The 20,355-nt window shown below is 43.6% G+C and overlaps 1 protein-coding gene across 1 annotated transcript in view; it reads left to right on the plus strand.

Moving 5' to 3' along the window:
• WWTR1 (WW domain containing transcription regulator 1) overlaps positions 1 to 20,355 on the plus strand; it is a 163,266-nt gene that overhangs the window by 120,727 nt on the left and 22,184 nt on the right. The window contains exon 3 of the mRNA XM_069213373.1: positions 7,939 to 8,144. Coding sequence (XP_069069474.1) covers positions 7,939 to 8,144 — 206 coding nt within the window. The remainder of the gene's footprint in view (positions 1 to 7,938; positions 8,145 to 20,355) is intronic.

Raw genomic sequence — 20,355 nt, forward strand, 5'->3', positions numbered from 1 at the left:
AACTGAAAACAATCCATTAACTTCTGCACTGAATGTCTCTCAACATTGGATACATGTTGTGCAGTTTGCAGATGTCTGTAAGCAGTCGTTTTAGGCTGTGCTTTGCCGGATTTGATACTAAGGACAGAGCGACAACACAGCTTTTCAGTTATAATAAAGTATGCATTACCCGGCAACACCATCCTGATCCCATCAACTAGCCGAACATGACGAGGATGCGTGAGGCCGGACTGCGTCAGGTGGATCATTTTGATTATCTGGGACTGAGGATCAACAAAACCTCTAGATGGAAATCCCAGATCATTAAATCTGAACTTTCACTACTAAATAGCGCTTCTGCAGTGATCAAGTGCTTTAAGGCATCAGCGTCACCAGTGATTGTGGTGTATAGGGCGAAGGTTCAATCAGTGGTATTGTACGGTGCAGAATTATGGGGTACTGAGAACGTTAGAGGGCGGGTCGCGAGGAAAAATTGACTTATTAAATCTCTGTTTAACCTCCCAAAATGCCACCCCAACAGCCCCGTTATTCTTTGACACTGGGCTAAAGTGGATTGACAACCAAGCCAGGCTTAGGCCCCTCCTTTTCTGGGTTAGACTGTGGTCCACACCAGAACCTGGTACTTACAGATCAGTTCTGGAGGAGGCTGTCAATCACAGGAGTAGCCTGACAGTACCTTTGCGCAGAAATATTAAGTCTCAGTTGAGTATATTAAGCTTAAGTATGCTATGGTCTAACCCAGCTCAGATCAACAGCAATTCTAACACCATAGTCAAAGGGCAGTTTGGGGCTCACGTGCTAAACTCATATCATCTCAATACCATGCCAGGATGGTTAACTGAAAAAGTCTTGCCATTTAAAGCTGTTCCCTCTTTAGAACGCTGTATGGATGCCTTAGTTCCACCATTAGCCCTAATCCTGATGATTACATTGAGGATTGGTACCCTGCTATAAAAAAATATATCACACACAAATGGGCTCTTACCAACCCAGGCATGCAAAATCGTCCCTTCTGTAATTATCGTTCAGAGGATGTGGAGCATTTGCTCTTCTTCTGTCCGGCTTATGATAGGCAGAGGAAATCATGGATAAAAACACTAAGTATCATTTATGGCAAAAGGCACTTTAGTTCAAAAATAAAAACTTACCTGCATCTGCTGCTCTGTCCTGCCCTGCCCCAGATCCTGCTGCTGGTTGCTTCCTCTCTTCCCAGCAGTCACCGCAGGCTCCCTATCCAGATGCTGCTCTCATGCTAGAGCTTGAGAGCAACGTCAGGATTGGCTTGAGCGGGCTGGTCCGATGCTCCCTCAGGCACAGGGAGCCTGTGCCATTTCTCCAGCCTGGCTGTGCAACAGTCAGGCTAGAGAAATGTAAGTGCACGTCTGTTTGGCCAGCCTGAGACGGCTTCCCAAACAGGCATGCACACTTTACAGTGCCCATCACTCCTTCCTATGGCCTGGCCCCGCCCCCCCACATTCCAAGCTGTCAGACAGACAGTGGCAAATAAAATGATAATAACATTGTTTTATTATCATTTTATTTGCTGCTGCGTGCCTGACTGAGCAGAGCGGCGATGCTCCTCCACTAAAACGGAGGAGCCGCTCCTGATGCTAACTGGTCTAAAAGGCCAACTAATAGAAGATTTAACCCACGGACACTCAGCAACAACTCATTCATGGAATAATAGCTCCAATCAAAAAGATGCCCTAAAATGCAGCAACAATGAAGAGGAGGAAATTCATACTCGTGAATTACAAACTTAACAGAACACAAGAAGCAACCTATATCTGCATCATCCTTTCAGCAAGCACGTCCTGAAAGCCCATGTATCCAAAGCAGTTACTAAGGCTGAAAGAACTGTCAAAGATATTCTAAACAAAACTGGAGCTGAGATGGCTTCAGACCTCTACAAGATATTTCGAGCGGGAGTGGCTGGCATGGCACTAGATAGAGCTTCTGGTACTTTACACATGGACAGCTTAAATTGTAACACTGCTTCAAGAACAATGCATCGCTCTTCCTCAACTCTCCCTTGAAGCCACCATTAAAAAGATTACAGAACTAAGGGTACAATGTGACATGCAACCATAAGCATCATTGAGCATGAAGTTCCAAGATGGCGAAGACACCTGTGACCCATCCTCACTCACTGAGCAGTTCAAAGAAATCCATGAACGTGGCTTGAAAAAGGAGATGAGTCGATGTCTGAATTTATAGGAGCTCACCCATTACCGTGCAAGGCGGTTTTCTGCATTCAGCACTGGCAAAGGGGACATGCTTATTTTACCCCTTCAGTGTTGTTGCAGTTAGTATCACCCCCGTAACAGAGTCTGGTTCCTTCCTGCTCAGTTTTCAGGGATTCCATCCTGGGCGTGTCTCGTTCGGTTTATGAGTTGTAACTAGAAGACATGGTGTAATTGTGTCTTGACAGTGTATGGTTGAGGCTCTTCTTGTTGAAGTTTTAAAAGTCTGCTCTGTGTTTCTGGAAGGTGTGTAAAGATGGCTTGCCTGTTGCTGAGATTTTTCATTTTTGAGAAAACATAAATAAGAACAGGTGGCTAGGTTCTAAATGGGCACATTCCTGTGTGTGCCTGAAGTATATAAAATAATGTCCAATAACATGTGGTGCTCCAGGGAGGAGAAGGGGCCACCATACAAGCACAAGGCTTCCCCCAACATTTCCAAATAACACCTGAGCAGCCAAAGTATATATAACGTTCAGTGTGGACAAACCGATGTGTTCAGTAGTTCTTTATTTTCTGTCCTGACAATCTCTTACTGTTTCAGATGAATCTTGTAGCCAACGCGTGTTACGTCGCTACATACACACCATCACTACACACGGGCGTTGGAGTGCCCTCCTATTTCCTCACTTTGTATTACAGGCCTTATAACATTGCTGCACACTTTAGCCCATATTTAAACTTTTTTGCGCCGCATTTGCGTCAAAGAGCATTGGTCTGCATTTGGGTAGTATGGTGTTACTAGCCTTGATGAAGTAATTGGTGGACTTACCATGGCAAAGATACACCTGTTGGCCTTGCCACAAGACACTCTGAATCAGTTAAAGATTGTAAAGACTGAAGACAAACAACTACTGAACACTTCAGATTGTCTACACTGGACTTTACAAACTTTTGCTGCTTGGGGGTTATTTAGAAATTATTTTTTAAGTACATTTAATGTAAGTAGCGGGTGGTATTGACGGTATTGATATCCATTCACTGGTCTGTGAAGATATTAGCTCCAATTTTACTAGCTAGAAATGACAAAAGTCGTCTGTGAACTAGAGGCACAGAATAGACAGATAGGTTTGACACCCTACTAACATTCTACTAACTTGTTCTAGAAGTCTGAGATAAAATGAGTGTCTCTGTGACCTCGCTCGGCTTCTGCACAGTGTTAGGCTCTACCGGCCAAGAACTTGTCTGTGCTCCAGCCAGGGAGTGGTTTTAAAAAACAGTTCTGCTCAAAATCTGAACACACCCAAAGATAAGGTTTCAGACAGAAATATAAACTGTTGAACAGGATCTAGTTACTCTCTGGCTATGGATTAACCCCCGAAGACGCGCCCCACGTGGAATCCAGGTGGCCTGAAACATCAACACTCTTGCACAACAGTTTCTTCAAGAACTGTATCTTCGTCATCCTAAGCTCCACTCTAAGTGCAGGATCCAGACGCCTTTGTGTTTGCAAAATCCTTTTACCACAGAGATTATCATTTCCTTCAGGTCAAAATCCATATTACTAATGCAGGGGGCTTTTTCTCCGTGTATAAATTTGTGCTTTGAACAGCACATCATTGTTAGCATAGTTTGTGATGGGTTTCCTTTCTTGTCAGCGATGCTGGTATTTTATTTTTAAATCATGGCCCAGGGTGTTGTGCCCGGAATGAGTCAACATGCCTTTTGCTGGTCTCTGCAGACAACACTGGTAGCAATCGAAATGACAGCGACGCAGAATGGATTTCATCTATATAGTTTGGTGAATTACATAAATTATCCAAGGTTCTGCTAAATGTGTCTAACCATATTCACTCCAAATGCAATCTGGTTACAGTTCTGCCCTTTGTTAGCATTTTTCCAGGGCATTTTTCTGAATCACCCATTATTATGGGTGATTTTTAAAAATGTAGTATTTGGGGGAGGCGGGGAAGTGGTTGTAGAACATAGACATGGTTGATGAGGGCAGTGGAGCGCTCGGTACTGTAAAAGGAGGTGTGTGGGCCAGGTGTAGTTGAACAGCTCGGGCGTGCATAGAATATATACAGCACATTTTTGGGAAGTCGGAAGCAGATCCGATCATGATAAAAGTTATTGAACTCTCAGTGAAATAGAATAGAATATTAGTGCTAATAGTTCTATTCTGTTTCATAGAGACTCAAATAACTTTTAACATCATTGACTCCTTATTAACACTTTAAGCAAAATTCTGGTAAAGCCCTTATGCTGGTTAGAAATATAAACACCCTCAAACAAATAAAACACTTTCTACCTCCTACACACTGGGAAATAGCAGCTGGACCACTGCTCATCTCCAGCCAACGACAAGGTAGTATTATTGAGAATTGTTGACTTATTAACGCGTACAAGTGACCATGTGAGTACCGCTGTGGTTGCAAGCTCTTATGCCGTATCCACTGTTTTGTCTGAAGAACGCTGAGCTCCCATAGCCAAATCAGTCACAAGAGCCATGCTAGAATAGATCATTGAAAATGGCTAAGATTGTGCTCGCATCAGGTGCTCATCAACAATGAAGATTGTGGGGTGCAACAGAAAAAGATGCTTTTTATGCTCCAATTAAGAGCATTCAGTAACGCACAACTGAGAGGTAACTTGACATCATCCTTGAGAAGGGGACATCATTTTTTTAATAGTAACTGTGATTCCGAGAGGTGGGCATAGTTGCAGGTTTAATACCTTTACTGTACCATGTAAAGGTCTATAGAATGAATCAACAGACTCTCTGAAGACGAGGTTGAGACTCAATTTTTCTGGTTGAGTTCTCTGCTCCACCAGTAGTTGGCATTTAGAAGAGCTAGAATGAAGATGCTGAGCAGGAGACTAGCACTTTTTATTTTATACAACTAAAGCCTGGAATGTTGTCCCTAAGACATGAAGGACACATCAGTTCCTGTTAACGTTTTAGGTCTATAATTTTATCTAAGAAGACGAGAGATTATAAATGCAAACCACATTGAGTTAAACTCAGGGTCATTTAAAGGTGGGTATTAAAGGTACAAACACCAAAAATTGTGGATGTGTCCTTTGCCCACTTGTGGGTCTTTTCTGCTTATTTGTGTGCGTGAAATGTGGTGTTCTTGATGGCAGAGCCAGAGGTTCCTCCACTATCGGGGTCTGCCTATTGAAGGTTCTGACCCCAGTTGAAATTGAGGGGTACCCAGTTAGAAGTTGGCTCTGTAATGTAATTTCCTCTAACAGAACTTCTGCCGGGGACATCCATGAAACTGTCGTGGTCATGGACTGAAAAGCCTATGAAGGCCCTTTGTGCTCTGGGAAAGATCTGTAGGACAGTAATATGTGTTGAACCATTTTGTGTATCAGATTAAAAGCTGTAAGAAGAAATTATAAACTAGCCTTCTTTTTCTCTAACTCCAGACAGGAACACATTGATTCCCCCCAACCCGGCCAGAGCCATACATTGCTTTTTCCAAGCCAATCTACAAGCACCAGCTGTCGTTCTATTTCTTCTGGCATGTTTCTGGTTGGGATAGGTGATTCCAACACAGTCTATTTTGCACTGTTAGCATTTCTGTTCTGATGTTTCTTCGCCAATTGTGTTATTGCACCCAAACGTCACTTCCTCTTTCAAAGTTCCTGATCTCCCACTATTTCATCACTGGAAGAGAGATCTCCTTTGCATGGTTTTGAAACCATATTTATAATATTGTTTTGCCGAGCTGAGGTGGATGTACGCTACTTACGCTTTGAAGTTATTGTATTTGAGACCTCATATCGGTTTCAGTCTCCTAAGATGGAATAACCAGTGTAGTAAGTTGAATGGATTGCAGATCTAGAAGACACAATGAGAAGGAGTGTGGGGTTGGAATATTGATTAACGCAATTCATTGTTGTGTTCCCACAAGCAGTGGATAGCCATTTTCATAGCACCAGGATGAGCATAGTGAGAGATTGAACAAATATGTATATTCCATCTTTAATCATGCAGCTTCAAGTACGGAAGAGAAGCTTGGCATGGCCTGAGGGTATCAACACATGGTATGCCATTCAGGTGTCAGTGTGTTGCACCTCCCCATGTGGTCCACAGTAGTTCTAGGCAAGTCTTAAAAAACTTAGTTGAACCAGGGGACATTGTGAGTAACATTAGACATATTTTCTGAACTTAATGCCATCTATGGGTTTGAGGTAAGTTTGTGATGTCACTGTTTGTCGGCTTATGGTGCTATGTATGTATGAATGGTGCAACGTTGCAAACTCATTGCCTTCTTTCGCTGTCCTTCACTTCTCCTTGGCAAGATGCGCTGCTCTTCAGCAGTCACTATTATTACTTGTGATAGAATGTATGGCTGGGTCATGGGGAAAGATAAGAGTATTCAAAATGAAACGCTGAGATTGAACCACGTGCATAGGTTCTTACAAATGACATCAGCAAGTAAAGCATAATATCAGAGCAACAATGGTGGCTACATATGGCCAGGAAGGTGTCAGATTGGTAAGGAGAGCATGAAGAATAGGGAAGACTGATGAAGTGAGAGGTGGTTTTGGCTTTGGCAGGGACTAGAGAGCAACAGGAGTGTTTTTATATTTTATGGGTAATTGGTGTGTGATAAATGTGTATATATAATGGTTAGGATTTCCTAACTAAAGGAGCTGGCCCATACAAGCAATTGGTGAGTGCTTCCCATTTTCAACTAATGTCACCTGTAACCAAAAATATGTGTACTAAATGGGCCTGGGGGGCAGTAGAGTTTCTGAATTTTGGGGTATTTACGTTTTTTTTTTTGTGGAAGGCCTTGAAATCAAGGCACACTGTTTTTAATTAAATTCTTCTCCCACTGGAAGCTGAACGCATGGATTAAAGAACTCAATGTGATTGAATCAGCAGGATATACTGCTCAGTCTGGCACCTACACGGACTGTAGATGCTGCCACACTGGCTGGGGGCTATTTGGCCGAGTAATACGGCTGTGCCAGCTTTGGTGCCTAATAATACTAGAGCTTGCACCATGTTTCTGAAGTCAGATTTAGATATGTATGTCATTCATTTCTTCAGTAGATGAAACCTTTTATTAGACTAGTTGACTGTTTGGTTCACTTGTCGATTGAGTTTGAAGAGGATGTAAATCTCAAAACGAAGGGAATTTGCTCAAGAATCTCCAGTGGTTGAGATTATTTCCTCTTGTAGGTTATATTTTCAACTACTGAGTGTCTTTGATGGAGGACTCTTTAAGTAAAAGTGAGTGCCATGCACAAAGTTATAAAGGGAGAAATATAGGTTTTTCCATGGCTAAATGGGCTTAAAGAGGCTGAGAAAAGGTGACAAGGATAGTATGTCCTTCCTCAGGGATGCACAAATCAAGAAGTTAAATGGAAAGGGCATGACAAAAAGGGCACAACTTTCTGCCATGTTGGGCTCAGCTCTGTCTCTCCAGCAGTGGTTTCTGCTGCTCCTTTACTCTCAAATATTTTTTTCTTGCTGGAGAATGAGCTCTAAACACCAGAACCCTGTTAATCATAGCAGAATTAACAGCAGCAATTAAAAGGGAGAGCACCGCATTGTGTCAGGAAGCTGCTACCATTTTATCTTGCATATTTAATTTTTTAACATGATTAAGAGCGGTACAATACACCTACATAACCCAAATGGAAATGGACAACTAATAGGTGCATTTCATTTTGTATGTTGATGTACAGGTCATCAAAACTAATTTCTTGCTGCAATTCTTCTGTCCTATAGTGATGAACCACCAGCATCAGACTCAAATGTCCTCCAGCCCTGTTATGTCACAACAGACCCACCCCACCCAGAACCCACAAGCTGGACTGATGTCCTTGCCCAACGCCTTGACCAGCCAGCAACAGCAGCAACAAAAGCTCAGGCTGCAGAGGATCCAGATGGAGCGGGAAAGAATCCGGATGCGCCAGGAAGAGCTTCTAAGACAGGTACAGATCTAGAAACTATTTGGCAAAACTCTAGGTCAAAGGTCACACAATGGAAACGTAGACTGATGCAATGTTGTATCTAATCTTGCAACACAAACTCACCATTTGTAATGCAGAGCTTATAAAGTGCAGTTTGAAAGAGGTGTCACCTGCCTGTCTTTCAGGATATGTCTGATTACTGGGGCCAAGGGGAGATTATTAAAGGTTCTTCTTTCACACTCTTTTTCTGTCTACTAAGTAGAACTGTGCCCCCTGTAGACTTTCTATCTTTGGTAAATAGTATGTGTTCCTAACTGCAAATAGCTATCTCTTCATTCTCAAAAACAAAGTGCAAAAGTTCTCAAGGTTAAAATAAATAATTGTTAAGCAAGTTAACTATCTCCTCGATAAGGTCAAAGTGGGTCTATCCCTCATCATTAAAGGCGCACTTGAACCACTTGATTGCCTAAGTTGGTTACTCTTTCAATAATATTTTGGGCATTACTTCAGTGAGGAGATCTAGTGACCTGAAAGTGCTGTGAGCTGCCCAGCAGGTAGACCGCCACACACTATTCACGCCTCTATCTTTTTGCTTTATTTCCCAAGATCACATAGTCTACACTCACGAACCATCCACATTGTAGGCTGAGACATCACTGAGTCCAACAGGTCACCACTAATGATGTGCCAAGGGCTGTCTCTTGGTGTATTAGCTTGTCCCTGGCAGTTTTTTGTTCTCATTCGTTTGGTATGCCGAGCCCGAACACTGTGGTAAGACCAGAGTTATCTGCCTCGGGTGGCGGTGTGCAGAGTGGTCTTCTGTCCACGCTCCTCTAAGTAGGGTACCAAGTTTGAGAGGTAGTTTTGACTGTTAATAAGTTCCTCTTGAACTCTTCTCTGGTTTTGCTGATTTATTGGAATTAGATTGATACCTGGTGATTGTGCGTGCAGCCAAAGAATCTCATGTGAGGTAGCTAACTACTTATCCGTTAACCCTATTTATTTCCTTGAATAGTGCTTACCCTAAACTCTGCCACACCAGCTCCTGCCTCCTGGGAGAAGACAAACCAACAGGGCTTTTGTTGGTTTTCTCCAAATAAACCCTCTTGTTCTGTTGAAGCATCTGCACTGCTATTATTTTTTTGCGTTCACAAACGTTGTGAAGTGCACTTAGATTGTACAAATATAAAAGAAATTCAAAGTAGCTGAGGAGGAAAAAACTTTTAGGTCCGATTGTGATGTGAACTAAAAAAACATTTGTTTTTGGGAGAGGCCCGATTTACAAAGATTATGGCTTGAGTAGGCAGGATTTAGGATTTATGCTACTCCTGGGTTATTCCTGACTTCCCAGTAACCCAGGAGGGGACCTATCTTACTTCTGTAATTTAGGAGTAAGTCAAGAGCTCTACAGGAGTCAGTTGCATCAAAATCTATCTAAAACAGGCCTAAGGAGGTTTTGAATGTGCGCGCCTTCCTGTAATTAGCAATATATTTGAATCAGTTGTTGAAATGTGTCAAGACAGAGTATTTATCTGGCTTGTCCTGTGCCTACTTCCCTTTATTATGTGACTTTACTATGTATATTTTATGTTGAGTAAAGACGGAGCTGGCTGACAGGAAGTTTTTGCTGGCTTCCTCCATTGTGATTTGACGAAGGTCCAGCAGCTGGCCCAGTTGTCAAGGTCCCAAAATAAATGTCTATCCAAACTATATTGGGCATGAACTGCTTTCCCCCTCTACCTTGGATGGCTCCTTTGACTTAAAAAAACGCCCGTGGCGCTTTTGATGAATATTAAGGTAATTGCTATGGCTGGTGGCACGGGAACTCGCCCCATAATTAGGTGCATGTTTGACGGAAATTGGGTCAGGATGTAAATAAGACTTAATTGTAAGGGTTGGGCTGGAGGCGACACCCGCAGCCACTCCTAGGAGTTCCCTGTTTGTAGTAAGCTCCACAGTGCCGCACAAACTGGGCATTGCAGAAAGAGCATGAAAAGCGCCACCGTGTGGAGAACGCGGGGCGTGCGCCGAGTGCATTGAACCGGACTGCAGGTGACTGTTTCATAACATCAACCTGACGACATTATTTCACGTGGCACAACTCCCGATCGACTGATTGTGGTGTTTCAGCTAAGGGTGAGAGGAGAGAGTCTCCCTTCCCTTCCCGAAGCATTGTTAATGTCATCATTGGCTGCTTGAGCCGTGCATAAAGTGCAGCAGCAGGCTGCTTCAGGGTGCTACGAGAGCCAAGATGAGGTTATTCGTGTGTAATCGGTAAAGGCACGTTGTTAGGTGGGTTTCATTACTTTTAGGAGCTTCATTAGGTATGATATGCTAAGGAGGGTGAGCCTGTAGAATAATCATGCAGTGCCCGAGGGGCTTATCTGATTGGCCAGTGCGTGTGTGTGAGACAGTTTTATGGTCTGGTGGAATCATTTTTATTGTTGATTTCCCTATTATTACCACAAACATTGCCTGTACCAAGCATACCCGCATGATGTCTTTAAAAGCTGGGAAGTGACAGGATTTGCAAATGTGGACCACTTTTTTTTTTAGCTATCAATTGGCTAATGAGGCCACTTTCATTTTGGCACCTGGGCCTATTTTGTGTCCTCCTCCGACCCTGTTGCTAACGCTATGTGTTGTGCCTTCAACTACAAAACACCTCCATCCATGTGTTTATCTTTGGGTGGGGGGCTGGGGAAGGGTGCTCAGAGTAAGGCGTGGAGGCCAGTATCATAAAGCAACTAGTAAAATAGACAGTCAGTTACAGATATCTAGTGTCCTGTTAAAGCTGTTAGTCGTGGGACGTATAGTTGGGTGAATGTGTTGCAGCAGGTTCCTTAGGCCAAACATGGACTCCATGTCTTACTAGCTGGAAACCTGTTTACTGGCTCCAGATGACAGCTTTGTGCTGCGGTATTTACTATTCAGGTCCGTAGTAGTGTGCTGAAATTGGTTGTGGCCAGCCTTATAGTAGGGTGAATGATGTTCTACAAGTTCATTAGGACAGCAATTGTCCCTGTGTTTGATCAATTTGAAACCAGCTTTACGGTGCCTAATAAGTTGCCACTGGGCTTTGGCTTTGGGAGTAGGCTAACCATCTTGAAGGAATCTTTAGAAAGTTGGCCTCCCCAAGCATAGGGAACAACAAGAGATAGGCAATGTAAACTATCCTAGGACTAAAAGTTTGGCATCTTCTGATCCACTGAATTGGAGGGATAGCCCAGTGGTCGTCAAACCAGGAGCAGTATCAACTAACTTCAAGGCACGATATGAGCAAGATGTTGGCGGGAAAAGACCCTCCATGTTTAAAGTTTCACAAGTGAGGCCCTCAACTGTGTTGCATCGTTTGATTAACTCTCAATTCATCTACATTGTCCTGCTTGGTGCTAATTACATACTTTAAGTGTACGTTAACCGAGAAGTATGCAGTTTTTGACTCCCCAATGTGCTCAAGAAATGTATTCCGGGTCTGGAGTGGGTAATGAGAAGACTCCATTTAACCCTGTCACCACTTTCCGTTCCTGGACCTGTCCTTTACATATTGTTCTCAGGTTTGCTGTTCCATTCGGCCCTATTTAAACAAAGACTACTACTCCCAGAATGCATTGACATGGTAAATTAAAGCCCACAACTGGAAAGTTTGTGTCCCACCAACTTGGAGTCAGATGGTAACTTTTGCAGTGTGCCTGTTTCATTTCTTGAGCAAGCTCTATAACCAGAGGCAACTTTTGCCAACCCTTGTCAGACTTGTCTGTTGAAACAATCACAGTTCCTGTAGGCAGTGTCACTTTAAGGATTTTTGGGACCCAGGCAAGATATATTTTGGGGCCCCTATGGATACCAACTTTGAATTTTGCTACCCATTTTCTGCTAATTTAACCGCACATAATGCCAAACAAGATTTCAGAAACCGGGTTCACACAAAAGCAGTTGAAATATGTCTTTCCAGGACCCCCCAAAATTTCTTAAATGCCTCCGGGCAAAGAGAGTCAGACTCAGGGGTAGGAGTAGGCAGAGAGGGGAGAGTTTTACATATGGAAATAGACTGAGGTGCGCCATATAGAGAGAACGTTTACTTGGAAGGTGGGATTTCTGGGCAATTGTCCATTTTGATCCGGCCTTAAAACGTCTTCGCCTGTCGGCGGAAGTGTGCTGCTCGAGGAATCCATTATTGGGTTTTCATTCTTCCAACTCTTCATCTTTGCCTCCTTCTGTTGCTTTATGAATACAACCTGCCTCTTGAAAATCTCTGGCTATAGGCTCGCGCTTGTTGCTGGGCAACATGAATAGGGTGAAAAGTGCTTTGGGTGAAGGGGAGTGGAGCTATTTTGGCAGGTTTCTTGTTTCCTTTCAGCCTTACCGGCAGCTGCTGGCTTTGAAGTGATTCCTGGCTCTGTTGGCTTTAGGCAATCACTTCAGTGCAAGAACGCTGGTCTTGGAGAGTCTGTGTGCTTGGTATTCCGTTTTCTAGGTTTAATTGAATGTTGTTATTGCTGTCCTGGCGAGGAGTGAGGAAAAATGCATTCACCAGACATATTACACACATTAGTCAAAGTGGAAGGGCTCTGACATTCCCCAGTTCAGTGGGTAAGGAGCACCCCATTTCTAGTTTTGGTTTTGCATTCTGGGACTTGTAGTTCTCTTTTATCCTGTTCCAAAATCAGAGCTATACTTCGCAGAAGGGAAAGTAAAAAACTGTGTGAATTGCTTATGTAACTGGGAACCTTGAAAGCTCTGAAGCAGCAGTGCCACTAGGAGGCACCCTTAGCTTGATTGAGTCGGTACTTGTAATTCATATAGTTATGTTTCACATTACTTATCCTAAAATGTTGCTTCTTTATGATGTTTTATTTTTTAAAAAAAACAAAAAAAAACAGTCTGCCCGCTCAGGAAATCATTGCATTTGTTTTACTGTTCCTTATTAGCACACACATTTAGCACACAATTGTCATTTTTTATTGCTCTCTGTTAGCACAACATTGGCAGCATTCACATATGTAGTTGCACCTACGCCCACTTAGTTCACAGTGGCAAGTTTCCATTTTCCTTATTCAGCATATCACGACTGGTTTCAATTATATCCATCTGACAGATTATGACCTGGTTGCATAGCGTCCTGTTTGGGCATCCTGGTCTGTTGCCATTTTGCTCAGTTAGCACAATGTGGCTAGCTTCCATTCTAATCGGTTAGAGTAATATCTATTGCACCCAGCTAGCATATAGCACCCTAATTCCAATTTGCCCATCATGACCTGTTTCGATTTTGCCTCTTATTTCTTCATGACAAGTTTTCATTAGGCCAACTTAGCATATCGTGGTCATTACCCCCACAGGCATTGAATTTATTTTCCTTGGGCTGACCACTGTCCTCAGCACCTCTTCCTTGTCCAGACTTTGGTTTCCTGCTCTACCATCCTGGACCTGCTGTTCTATCATACTGGGTGCCATTGTACTTCTCCCTGACTTCCCCTGGTCTCATTCTCCTCCACCACCTTCTTCTCTGAGTAGTGTTCGTTCCCTAGGGTCCTGCTCCCCCACTCCGGTGCCCTGCTGCCCTCCTCCCTAGGACCGGGTGATCACCTTCTGGGCCCGCTTTCCTGCCACAACGCCTGCTGTTCTTCTCGTGGGGCCCACTTTCCTCCCACTTTGGGTTTGCTGAATACCCCACATACAACTTCCAGAGTCCTCTTGGCTGGGACCCTCTGTCCTTTCTTTATCTGTCCCACCTTGAACCTGCCTCGGTCATCATATTCTAGTCCAACCACTCTTCTGGGCCTGCTGTCCTTGCAAAGCTCCTGTGCCTCTCGGTCCTGGCCCACCCCCAATTAAGGCTGTACTGCCCTAACTGACGCTCCAGGGCCCCGCTGTCCTCTCACCTGGGCTCCGCTGCCACCTTCCCGGGACCTTGCTATCATCTATGAGATTAACTATCCTCACTCCTGGATCCTGCTGTCCTGCTTGCCTTGGCCCCACAGTCTTCCTCCTGTGCCGCACTTTCTTTTCCTGCTTCCCAGCCTACCAATGTGTGCACCTTCTTACAGCCATAATATCTGCTGCCCCACATCGCCTATGATCCCATATGTACCACGTATGCCTCTTGACCTAGGCCCGCTGCCTTCTCCCCTGGATCATGTCTTCTGCATCTGTGCCACACTGTCCTCACTTCCTGAGCCCCTGTCGGTATGCTCGCCCACCCCCTCACCCCCTTTACTGGGACCCACTAATGTCTTTTCTCCCTTGCTCTTCTCTCTAATGCATAATTTAAGTAAAACAAGCATTTGCAATGTGGTAAGTCTCGCATTTGCTTGAGTTAGAGCTATTGGTATTATACATCAATTACTTGACTTTTCTTGCCACATGAATTGGTCAACCCTGCCTCATAATTTCGTCTTTTCTTGCCATATAATTCCAGTGGCCCTGCATCTAACTAAAGCATTTCCATTTACCTTCTGCCTCTACCTACAGCAAAAAAATGAAAATGTTGCCATTTAGCATCCTGCTTTAAATCTACTATGCTAATTCCAGCTGAATACCACTCTCACCACCCCACCATCAGAGTTACTGACTGGCTAACACAAATCCCCCCCAAATGACACAAGGCAGCCATGGAAGAGAAGTAAGCTAGAAGGGTCACCCAAACAAATCAAGAGTGTTCAAGCAGTCATCATGTAATAAGGATGTTAAGTTGGCATGAATCATGGTTATAATTATAATAATAAGGAGTTATTATTAAAACATTTACAATTATCATATAAACCTTTATCAGAAATACACTTTTGGCATTAGACTGTAATGCTCAAAACAGCCCCTAAAGGGCACCATAACAAAAATATCATTTGTAAGAAACATGGTCATGTAACCATATTGTTAGCCCCTAGGGGGCATAATCCCATGAAAAAAACAGGAGAAAGTAGTGTAGTGTAACCATATATTTAGCCCCTAGAGAGGGTTTTTAGGGCTAGCAGGTCTACTGCAATGATATTACAAACAAGGCCTTCAAAACAAAACTTCACTCACTTGTAAAACAAAAGTTCTAGCCACGGAAAGCCTAAAATGCACTGAATGGTGGGAGGGTCATTATTTTAGGGTCCCCACTAACCTAGAGTGGGGATCCAGCGATGATGTAGATGGAGTGTTTTGAAGGTGGTCCCATTGTCCTAGGACCACCACAGGCTGTGTTATGAGCAAACAAGTTTTGTAAAAGTAATGTCCTGCAAAGCATTATAGAGCAAGTTTAAGTGCGCCGAATATTATAGTATGTTGACTGCAATGCTCAGAACAGCCCCTAAAGAACACCACAATTACCATGTCACCTTACAGTCAGGCCTTAGAGAGCATAACCACATGAAACAAAAATGGGAGAAAGTAACGCAAAGTAACCAGGTACATAGCCCCTAAAGGACATAGTGCATAACAAATTTTCAAGGCTAGCTGGTCTATTACAATGATATTACAAACAAGGCCCATAAAACATAACTTCTCCCTACTGTAAAACAAAAGTTCCAGCCATGAAAGATGTTAAAAAGAAAATGAATGGTGGCAGGGGTTAATATTTTGGAGACCCAGAGATGTTGACAGAGCACATTGTGGTCAATGTTTTGAAGGCGGTCCTATTGTCCTAGGACCACCACAGGCTCAGTTATGGACAAAAATGTTTTGTAAAAGTAATGCCCTGCAAAGCATTATGGGACACGTTTCCATGCCGTGAATATTTAAGTATGTTGATATGACTGTATTCCTTAGAACAGCCCCTAGAGGACACCACAGTGAAAATAACATTTATAAGAAACATGGTCATGTAACTATACAGTTAGAGCAAAAACAACAAGTGATGGACAGAATGCTGAACAATGTCAAACACTCACCCCCAGTCATAGATCTGGGTTTAATCCATCGTTCTTTTGCTCACCATGCCACCCCAGTTTGGACCCAGCCATATGCAAATCAGTCTTGACCCTGTTCCTCATGGGAACAGTCCAGACCGAACTGCCAAGCCAGGTCCTCACTGGACCGGAAACAAGCATCCTGGGACCGGTTTCGGGGTTTCACCCCTCATCAGCCAGGCTAGCTTGAATCCAGTGGCATGGGAAGCACGGGACCCACGTCTGGGCATACCCTTCCCACTTAAGGCAATATTAGCAACACAAAAGGATGATGGACTGAGTGCTGACAATGCAAACACTCACCCCCAGTCACAGATCTGGGTTTAATCCATTGTTTTTTTCCTGCCCATGCCATTCCAGTTTGGACCCAGCCATATGCAAATCAGTCTTGACCGTGTTCCCTATGGGAACAGTCCAGCCCGAACTGCCAGGCCAGGTCTTCCCTGGACTGGAAACAAGCATCCTGGGACCAGTTTCGGGGTTTCACTCCTCATCAGCCAGGCTAGCTTGAATCCAGTGGCATGGGAAGCACGGGACCCACGTCTGGGCATACCCTAAGACTGATTTGCATATGGCTGGGTCCAAACTGGGGTGGCATGGTGAGCAAAAGAACGATGGATTAAACCCAGATCTATGACTGGGGGTGAGTGTTTGACAATGTTCAGCATTCCGTCCATCACTTGTTGTTTTTGCTTTGTCGCCCTAAGTGGGAAGGGTATGCCCAGACGTGGGTCCCGTGCTTCCCATGCCACTGGATTCAAGCTAGCCTGGCTGATGAGGGGTGAAACCCCGAAACCGGTTCCAGGATGCTTGTTTCCGGTCCAGTGAGGACCTGGCTTGGCAGTTCGGTCTGGACTGTTCCCATGAGGAACAGGGTTAAGACTGATTTGCATATGGCTGGGTCCAAACTGGGGTGGCATGGTGAGCAAAAGAACGATGGATTAAACCCAGATCTATGACTGGGGGTGAGTGTTTGACAATGTTCAGCATTCCGTCCATCACTTGTTGTTTTTACTATACAGTTAGACCCTAGATGGCATAACACACAAAAAGAAAATGGCAGAAAGTAACACACTGTAACCATATGTTTAGCCCCTAGAGGGCATAGTACATTACATATTTTCAGGGCTGGCAGGTCTACTGCAATGAAATTACAAACAAGGCCCTTGAGGACATTAACTACTCCCATCTGTAAAACAAAAGTACTAGCCATGAGAGCTTGAAAAGACACTGACTGGTTGGAACGGTTATTATTTTGGGGTCCCCACTAACCTAGTGTGGGTACCCAGAGATGGACTAGACAGAAAGAGTGTGTTGTGCTGGACGTTTTGGTGGTGGTCCCATTGGAAACATTTAAAATGTCAAGTGTTTTAAGGGGAGAGCCACAAGAAATTACTCTGATTAGTTAATTGTGAACAATGTGACCAGCGCTCCAGTACCAGCCTATCGAATTCACACTGTTGTGCCAGTTCACACTGTGAGCCCCATGCAGCACGGAGGGGAGAGTAAAAAAAAAATAGCTCACCCACGCTGAAGTATATAGTCAGTCGTACAATAATCCATGTAACGGCGGCTGTCTGCAAGGCGTGACAAAAAACAGCCTCAAGGTGGGAGAAATGTAAAACATTTACCAATGTCATCCAGTGATTTTTGAAAGGCAAGCCCAGAAACAAATGAAAGTAATGGGTGCGAGATGGGTGTGGTTAAAAGCCCACTATACTTACAACAGGTCAAAGCACTTGCGTGCTCGACCGAGCAGTCTTACTTTATATAGATGCCACACACGTCGTGGCTGAACAGTCAGTAACTAGTAAAAGTGGAGCACTGGATTAAAATGACTTCACAAATATGTGCCTGTAGACCATTAAAGTAGGCCCTGATCTTCCTCCTGAATATAGGCACCCAGGTTTTAGGAAAATTTGAAGTTTTACACTACATTTAGGGGAGTTCTTTCCTTTTTAATTAAATATTGTCAATACCCATTTCCAAGAGGCATTGGGTTCATTTGTCATCACAAAGATGGTATGTTAAGAAAAGAAAATAATATTCACAGTGCAAGCTCTGTCTCACAAAAACTACTTTTGTCTCTGTGTAAAGGGCTGTAGCTTCCAGAAAAAGACTAATGAGTTTAAGAATAGCTGTAGCTGGTAATATAAGATGCACAGTGGCACCCTCTAACCTTCATGGCATGGTGTGTGGGTGACTGGAAAGGATGTACAGCTCATTAGATTGCTGTATGACTCTACATATGGACAGGGCACCATGTTTCTAGTCCTGCTCTTCAATTTAACAAATCTAAGCTTTTTGTGCGATCTATTGGTTGTTTGCTTTAGTGGACGAATTGGACTAATTCACCTGCTGTAAACAGAAAGCACATCACTGAAGCGATGTGACAACAATGGCAGCTCGCCCTCCTTCTTTAAGTAGTCTGGCAGAGGCTAGTCAGCAGTGGTTTGGAAGCCAGGTACAGAAAGGACTTGCTTGCATAAGAACACACTTAATTTGACTTCAAATGTTTGCTCCTGCAGAAATCAAAAGGTGAATTGAATCCTTGCCTCCTTATGTCTATAGAAACGTGTCCTTGTCCCCATGAATCTAAGAAACATGTGTCCTTTAAGGCCCTGTGTTTGATGCATAAAGCTCTACATTTGTGGGGCTTGGACTCCCTGAAGGCTTCTGTGAACTATTATGTGACCAGGAGACATTTGAGTTCAGCTGGACGCTATACGGTGGTGGTACCAAGGGCTAAGGAAGCCAGGTTGGGGGAACGGGCTTTCTCAGTAGTGGCCGGAAGGCTGTGGAATTCCCTCCCGGAATATATCTGCTGCATTGAATCTTATTTAGTGTTTCATAAACATCTGAAAACATAGTTGTTTAGGGGTTCCTCTCAGGGGTTGTATGGACTTGCTGGCTTTTATTTATGCCTGATTTCTCCCTCTTCTTTGCGCTTTGATACCTTTTGGGTCCCCAACGTTTTGACTTCACAGGCCATTTCTCAGTGGTATACCTTGATTGGTCATATGAACAGAGCTTTTGTTTAAGATTGCACTCTTAGCACCCTGTGCACAGACATGACTTCAGCTACTTGATCTTAAAGTAGGAGTGCCCAGCAAAGCTTCATGAGGACGGGATCCCTGTTAGATTTTCAGTTTAAACACTGACTATTTTAATGAGTTTTCTGTATATTCCTTCAATATACTTTAGTGCTTTTGTAGCCCTTGAGGAGGTCCAAAAGTATTTTCTGGTAGTCAAGTAAGTAGTTACTCTAGTTGTAGTGCATGGTTGGAGAAGGTTGTTGGTTTAAGTGGCATCAAGAAGGGAAGTGCTGTGCTTTGATGTCCTTGTAAGACTCACACATTTGGCATGGTGGTAGATGAAGCAGTAGCATATGAAGAGATTGAGGGCCAGCTTTGCACGCTGTCTATACCAGTGGTTCCCAACCTTTTGACTTCTGTGGACCCCCACTTTAGCATTACTTGAACCCGGGGACCCCCACTGAATCATTATTGGAATCCAGGGACCCACCACTGAGTCATTTCTGGAAGCTGGGGACCTAATTTGTTAATATTATTTAATTTTCGAAGCAAGTGCGGACCCCCAGAGGTCCCTGGAACACAGGTTGGGAACCACTGGTCTATACAAATCGTTACGAATAGTAATCTGAGTCATTTGATGTGTACTTTTAAGCATTCTAGTTCACTGTTGCTGCTTTTCTGAATGCTAGGTTATTGTAGATGGTGTGTTTCAAAGCGTGCAAATCAGTAGGGCACAAGAACTCCCACCCACGCTGTTTTTTTTTAAAGGGAAAGGACCTATTCTTTTTAAGAAGAGTAGTCCTATCACATGGTCTGCTTTGTGTGTAATGCAGAGAATTTTGAAGGATATTTTTCCCGCGACTGGTAACCAGCGTATGTCTTTCAGGCCCCGGTAATGTGATATTCTATGCTCAGGTCTAGGACTTGTCTCTGTACAGCATTCTTAGCTGTAGCTTGTCGATTATTTGTCAAGGTAGTGTTAACGTAGAGCCCATTGTCATCTAGAAATGACCACACAAGAGCTACCGTTGGCCTGTATCTTGTGTTAAAGCCTAAATAATGGTAGATAAGTTGTGGTGTTGTCATTGTGAAAATTTGGCAGGGATCCTTCCAACCTGGACCTGCCATTGGCACTCTTCCATAAAGTAAGTGCAGCAGAGGATGAGTTACTTGTCTGTTTAATCACTTTAATCATGTTCACCCCCTATCCTTCGACCTATAAAGAGAGTATTCTCTTAAATAGGACATAATCACAGTCAATCCTGTCTCCCTTATCGGTGTTTTTTGCCAAAATGTGTGCTAGGAATA

The sequence above is a fragment of the Pleurodeles waltl genome, chromosome 11 (assembly GCF_031143425.1).
Source record: "Pleurodeles waltl isolate 20211129_DDA chromosome 11, aPleWal1.hap1.20221129, whole genome shotgun sequence".
Lineage (NCBI taxonomy): Eukaryota > Metazoa > Chordata > Amphibia > Caudata > Salamandridae > Pleurodeles > Pleurodeles waltl.